The sequence below is a fragment of the Elephantulus edwardii genome, unplaced genomic scaffold (assembly GCF_000299155.1).
Source record: "Elephantulus edwardii isolate Elephantulus edwardi_28Jun2011 unplaced genomic scaffold, EleEdw1.0 scaffold00284, whole genome shotgun sequence".
NCBI classification, from domain to species: Eukaryota; Metazoa; Chordata; class Mammalia; order Macroscelidea; family Macroscelididae; genus Elephantulus; species Elephantulus edwardii.
In genome coordinates this window covers 1584444-1591604 of record NW_006400034.1, presented here as the reverse complement: position 1 = coordinate 1591604, position 7161 = coordinate 1584444, and the positions used below count along the sequence as shown (strand labels likewise).

The following is a 7161-nucleotide window of genomic DNA, read 5'->3' as shown; positions in this document are numbered from 1 at the left end:
TAAAAAATATTAAAAATTAAACCAGCTTGGAATCTCCAGAGTTAGTCTATGGCAGAAATTATTTGATCACCAAAATGCTTCTCCTCTTCCCCCCCTCTCTCTCATTGGATTGTGGCTGGACATTTGGGCTAACTAGATAGGAAATGTTTTTATACCCTTGCAATTAGAAATAGCTTTGTGACTAAGCTCTCACCAATGGGAGTGAGTGGAAATAAGGATGGCTTGATATAGTCAAGGAGCTTTAAGGCACAGGTGTGCCTCATCCTTTTAAATATCCCAGACAAGGAGAGTGGTCTACCCACCTTCATTTTCATTGCTTCTTCCAACACTTGAGGGAAAAGGTCCGGACCAGGGCGCCCTTCACCTCTTTATTCCGAAGACTGTAGATGAGAGGATTGAGCATAGGCGTGACGATGGAGTAGAAGACAGAAATCACCTTGTTGAAGTTGATGGACGAGGCCACCTTGGTGCGGACGTACATAAAGAAGAGCGTGCCGTAGAAGATGCTCACCACAGTCAGATGAGCCGCACACGTGGAGAAGGCCTTCCGGCGCTCCGTAGCTGACCTCATGTGTAGCAGCATCCAGACAATGTTGCCGTAGGACACAGCAATGACCGTGGAGGAGACCAGGAGGACAGCCAAAGAAACGAGGAAATCCGCCGTCTCCTTGAGGGTGACGTCTGAGCACGACAGGGCTAGTAGAGGAGAGGCGTCGCAGAAGAAATGGTCAACAACATTGGGACCACAAAATATCAGCTGGGACATGAGGTAGATGGGCAACACGGGGGTGAGAAAGCCCATCAGCCAGCACGCAGCTGCCAGGCGCACGCAGGTGCCCCAGGACACCAAGGCCCCGTAGCGGAGAGGCATGCAAATGGCCACGTAGCGGTCATAGGCCATGGCGGCCAGCAGGAAGCACTCTGTTGCTCCAAGGAAGGTAAAGATGAAGAGTTGAGACAGGCAGCCGGCATACGAGATGGTCTTGCCCCCATCCGCCCCAATAAAGCCAGCCAGCATCTTGGGCACGGTGACTGAGGTATACAAGATTTCAAGGCAAGACAAGTGTGTCAGGAAGAAGTACATAGGTCTCTGCAGCCGGTGGTCCAGACATACCACCAAGATGATGGCCAAGTTCTCCAACAAGGTGAACAAGTACATGGTGAGGAAGAGGAGGAAGAAGAGGACCCGTGTTTCCTGGACCCCAGTGAAGCCCACCATGACAAACTCTGTCACCTGGGTCCTGTTTGGAGCATATGGCTGCATGTGTGGGACTGAGAAGTCAGTAGACGCATAGCCTCGTGGACAATGAATTCTCTGCGTGAGGATGTTGGATCGAAAGGCTTCTCACTTGCGAAGAGGAGAATGAAGTCAGGACATTTCCCTGACCTCCGGAAACTTGCACTCTGTGAGCAACTCGTGCAAGCAGATAATGTCAGCACACAAAGAAAAGTCCTGGGTAGGAATAAGATAGAATACTAAGGGAGAAAACTACAGCACACAACTCTGGTCAGAAAGAATCAGAGAACTCACTCTTCAGAAGGGCTGTCTAAGCTGGAACCTGAAAAAAACAAGTGCAAGGAAGATGAATTCATTGTGGTGGTGGTGGTTGTCCTGGTGGCCTAAAGGTAAGGAGCTGCACTGCAATCCCAAAGGCACACAGTTCAAATCCTCCAGATGCTCCGAGGGAGATAGATAGGCATTCTCCTCCCATGTGATTAAAACTGCCTCTGGAAACCCACTTGGGGGTCAGTTCTGATTCAACGATACACAACAATAAACAACATTGCTGCTGTTAGGTGCCACTGAGTCAAGAACAACTCATAGTGACTCTGTGAGCAACAAACCCTGTCCTACCCCGACATACTTGAGCCTGTTACCATACTCACTGTGTCAATTCATCTTATTGAGGGTCTTCCTCTCTTTCACTGACCTATCACCTTTCCAAGCCTCATGTCCCTCTCCAAGGAATAATCTCTCCTAACAACATGCCCAAAGTGTGTGAGGTGAAGCTTCATCATCCTTGCCTCTAACTGTAGTGGTGGTTCTTGTTATGAGACATCGAGTCAGATCAACCCACAGCTGACACAACCCATAGCCAGTTTTCAAAGGCAGTTTTAATTGCACAGGAGAAGAGTGTCTGTATTTCTCCCTCATAGCAGCTGATGGATTTGAATTGCATGCCTTCAAGTTGACACCATAACTCCTTATTACTAGGCCAATCAGAGGTCCTCGCCTCTCTCTACTAGTAAGAATAAAATCCCAAGCACCAGAGAGACGTTCTCTACAAGTAAGAATAAAATCCCAAGCACCAGAGAGACATTTTGAATTTAGGGAACAAGTAGAAATTGTTTGCCATGTAAATAATAGATTGGCTTTTTTTTTTTTCATCAAGCATAAGCACCTCTGGCTTCAAATTTATTAACAGAATCTAAGTAGCAATTATTGTGAGAATTTGCATTAGTTAATTCCTTTACAGCACTCACTGGTGGCCTAGTGACAAGAGGCTGCACTGCAATACTGAAGGCACACAGTTCCAATCTACCAGCTGCTCTGCAGAAGAATGATGGGCAATCTCCTCCCCTGCGATTAACTACTTCTGAAAACCCACGGAATTTAAAATGTCCAACTACATCTATTTGTGGGACAGGAAGGTCCACAGGAAGGCACAAGAATCGAATGGTGAAGACTTGAGTACTTACAGCAGACTTTGTTGATATTGTCAATGTTAATTGCTCTTGAGTCAATCCCGACTCATGAGGACCCCATACGTTCACAGCAGAACTGACCCTGCCTTCTGATGTCCTGTGAATGGGTTCGAACCACCAACCTTTCAACTAGTCATTGAGTACTTAGCTTTTTGCATGACTCAGAGACTCTAAGCGTTGAAGTCGTAGAAACAAATATCTCAGAGGCCAGCTAAAAAGAACTGGAGGGTTAAACCTAATGCAATGAATTTCTGAGTGAATTATAGAAGTCATCAGACACAAGTTTAATGAAGAATGCTTTCTGGACAAGAATTTCTTGTCAAAATCCTAGTCTTCTCTGCTTTCAGGCAGACACGTCTCCATGCAAGATGGGAGTGTTTTGTAAGTACTTCCCACGGGCCAGATTCTGCGAGGCTTCTATTATCTCATTTCATCTTCACTACGCTCCTGAGACCTCACCTTAATGTGGCTATTATCTGTCCTGGTTTTCAGGCAATTGAGAAAGCTGAGGCTGGAGACAGGAAGTGGCCTGTAGAAGATCAGAACCAGAGCAGAGCAAGATACAAACCCCAGTGCAACTGGAGTCAAAGTCTGCGTCCCCCTCGCACTCTGCCACCTCCCTCCATCATCCCGTTTCATTTGAGGACATATTTGCAACCCTGACTCCTGGCCCTGGCTGGGAGGTCGATTTCTCTGTCACATTGGATCCTGCTGAAAGGAACTCCCAGCACCCCAGCAACCTACAGGGGCTCAGTAAGACTCCCAGACTTATGAATGGTATCCGCTTGCTCTTAGACCTCATCCACCAAGTGCAGTGAAGGACAGAAGAGAAGGTCATGCAAGAAGGTCACTGAGTGAACAAAGAAGCTGCCCAGGAAGCTGGCCCAATTAGGTGGCCTGAAAACATGATGCTCCCTGGGCTAAGAAAACAGATTTTCCAGGGGAGCTCTGGTGGCCTAGTGGTAAGGAGCTGCAACTACAATCCCAGAGGTGCACGGTTCGAATCCACCAGATGCTCTGCCGGGGAAGGAGGGAAAATCTCCTCCTGTACCAGTCAGATCTGATTTGACGGCACACTCACAAAAATAATAAAATAAAATTAAAAAAAAAGAAAGAAAACAGATTTTCCTTAACAAATATGAGAGAAACAGTTTGAGGCAGTTTGGGGGAAATTAAACCTTGATTCCTACAGCTATTTGCTTGGGTTGTTCATGAGAGCAAGGTAGTTGCAAGAAGCTCGATTTTTCCTGGTCAGTTCTTTCCAGCTGGCCTCTGAGACGCTGGTTGCTGAGGGTGAGAGGAGTTGGAAGGTGACAGATAATGATTTCAGAAAACGGTCACCTGAAACAATGAAGGAATGGAAATCCAAGGGCTCTGTAAACTTTCATTACAATTAATTTAAAAATTTTGAAAAATAAATATGTTTTGAAGAAAGTGAAAAAATAAAAACAACCCAGTCACCAAACAGAGCTTGGTAGGCAATGGCAGATGGGTACAGGAAGTGCAAACGAAGGGACAACAAGAGGCCCAGAGGTAGAAACCTGGAGTCCTGCTCTGACTGTACTTGGTAATGTCCTGCCTGCCTGCCCCCCACCTCATTGTGATAAAGACAGTGGTATCTCACTTTCCGGGATATAGAATCCATAAAGCTACTTGACACAGGCTCCATCAATTACCAGACCTATTCCGTACAGACATGGTCAGGTTCCAAAGACCACATGGTTATATTAAATATGCAGGGGCATGGCTTGTCTCCATCACTGGCATCTCCTGACCTTACCCACTGTCACTCACTGCCCCGCTCAGTAACCCAGCCTGTCAGAGTGTGCATGGAACAGTAGACTTTCCTTCCCGACCACGCCATCGTCACCACCACAGAGCCCAAGGAGGCTTGCAGGAGGAGGGTCACGTGTTGCTCACCACCCACTATGGGTAGAAACCACACCTGTCCTCTCTTAGTCCTACTCCCACAGCAACATACCACACACACACATACACACTTCTTCCCTCTTCCCGACTTCCTGCCTCCCCTCACCAACCTTCCATGCACCCTCCTACTCTCACCCCGCCTCCTGCTGCCACTCCAGGACTTTGAATCAGCTCAGGACTGCCCCTCACCCTCTGTGACCTGGCTGGAACATTTCAGAGGACAGAGTGAAAGCGTCCCTTTCCAGATTGACCACCATCTCTTTTGTATCCCTGTCACTGCCCTGGTCATTGTATGCTTAGTACATCGTTTAGGAAAATGGAGAGTACCTGGGCCAGCCAGGGCTGTGTGAGGCTGTTGGCTCCAGTGCAGCCTGAGAATGTTTTCAAAGTTGCCTGAAGTACAAAACGTCAGATAAGATAACTGGAGTAGGAGTTTCTGTGCTGTGGAGAAAGTCTGCTTGCCGAGCCTCAGTTTTCCTATCTTTAAATGGGGAGGGTAGGAGGGACACCTGCAGGGGAAAAGTTCACACCCAGAGAGACTCCTGCCTGGATGGGTAAGTCCTAAGTTCAGTAAAGAGAAAGGCAATATACCACACAGAATTGATCAGACTTTCAGTTAACTAGATTAATCAACTGTGATTCATTTTTCCAAAACAAAATGTATATGAATGATTGATTGAAAAATCATTATGATCTATAAGACTTCACTTAATTTTTTTATGAAAAAACAACTTTAAACCAAAAATATGTAAACCAACATTTTAAAGGAAGAAGCAAACAGGAATGAAGAAGAAAGCGTTAGGGGAAGTTCAGAGCGCTTGTTCTTGTTTGCTCTGCAGGAAGCGTGGCTTCCTCTGTCTGATCCTTCAGCTTTCTGCTCTAGGCCACCTTAACCGAGAGACCTTCTCTACTCATGTACTGAAAAGTCAACTCTCATCACTCTCTGATTTTCTTTGGCTTGACTTTGTCACAGCTTCATTGTGATGTTAGGTAATTCTTTTGTTTCCTGATAAGTCTTTCTCTCCCTCTTCCTCTTTCACTCTCTTTCTCCCTCACACACCTAGAGTCCCTTGGATGCAATGTCTATGTATATTTATATCTGTTTTTCCAGTCACCAGCATGTCATGTGCATGCACTCCATACATTTGTGCAATTTTAAAAATAAAAATGATACATGCCTCTAACAAAGTACAGATCAGAGTAGCCAGGGCACTCAGTTACTCACGTTTCAAGGAAAGAGAAGGGAAGGAGGCCCACCAGTACTTGGAGCATTAAAATCCATGCACCTGTTTTTCTATTCAGTTCCAATTCTGATGATGCCTGAAGCAAGAGATGAGACTTTGTCTACCTGGAGAGCACAGTTTCCCTAGCCTTGGGTAAGAACCAAGTCAAATTGATTTTAGGTACAATTCCTTTTTTCTTAGTCACTGAATTTAATTTTAAAGTTTCTAAAACGCTGTACTTTACAAGAGGCTTTCAAACTATACTCCGTAAGCCTTACATTTTTCCTCAGTTCCCAGGTAGCTGAGAAGGGTTAGAAAGGGGCTTCACATGCACTGTCCACACAAGCCTTGCTTCAACCAGACAAGCCGTGGCAGAATCTGAATGAGAATATAGGCCTGTCTGACTCAAAAACCCACCATCTAAGCACCATACTACCCCCACTAATCCTTGGCATTTCCAAAACTAAACATCTGATCAGTTAACTGTTTCCCTCATTATTTCAGTAGCTTCAATACTAAACTGTTTTGAGTTTCAAGACAAAAATATTGACTGATTTACACGTTTGGCTGCTAAGTGATAGATTGAAAGTTCAAGTCTACCCAGAGGAGTCTCAAAGGTAAGGCTTTGTTGGGTTTGTGTATTTTTTCCAAAAAAAAATCAGCTATTGAAAATCCTATGGGGCACAATTCTTCTCAGACACAGATGGTGTCTTATAGGTTAAGGTCCACTTGACAGTAACTGGCTGATGTTGGGAACAAATGGGGCTTGAAGGAAGAAGGGGTGGGGGGGTGGGGGGAAATGTGAGATCTCTCCAGTAACGTTTGCAAGAGAAACTCCAGATCCAAGGCAAGCTAAAAGCCCAGAGTCAAGGAGCTGAGGTAGGAGTCAAACTTTCTGAGTTTCTAATTCTTAGGCTCTAAATAAGATGATTACATGTTCTCCTTGTCTCTCTACGTATGATACGGATCAATAAGATCATGGATAACCTGTTCTCTGAATATTTTAAAGGTGCACTCTCTGAGAAGCACTTATTATATCTCGCCTCCATTGTCTATGGACTATGTAATTTCTGCAGAATCTCAGCAAAGGGAAAGCCTAGGGAATGACAATCACAGAGGAGCCTGGGGGCTGGTCTCGAGGCTGCGCTGGGTTAACAAGCAAAGTGGTTTGTGTGAGGTGGTTCAAGAGGGCAGACAGATGAAAGGAACAAAACCCTCAGACATCTCTTGGCAGCCTACTTTCTGTGAACTTAAGGTACTTAAATTAGTTGAATTCTTTTTTTTTTACAAGATCAAACTCCAC

General features: G+C 45.4%; 1 protein-coding gene across 1 annotated transcript; it reads right to left on the bottom strand.

Moving 5' to 3' along the window:
• Positions 1-310: 310 nt before the first annotated feature.
• Positions 311-1264, bottom strand: LOC102865766 (olfactory receptor 6Q1-like). Its single transcript, XM_006900455.1, has one exon. It carries the CDS (start codon positions 1262-1264, stop codon positions 311-313), a length of 954 nt encoding a protein of 317 aa, XP_006900517.1.
• Between the last annotated feature and the right edge of the window lie 5897 nt (positions 1265-7161).

Bases quoted from the DNA above. Each gene is read 5' to 3' on its own strand.
- LOC102865766 (XM_006900455.1), bottom strand. From the start codon at position 1,264: ATGCAGCCATATGCTCCAAACAGGACCCAGGTGACAGAGTTTGTCATG.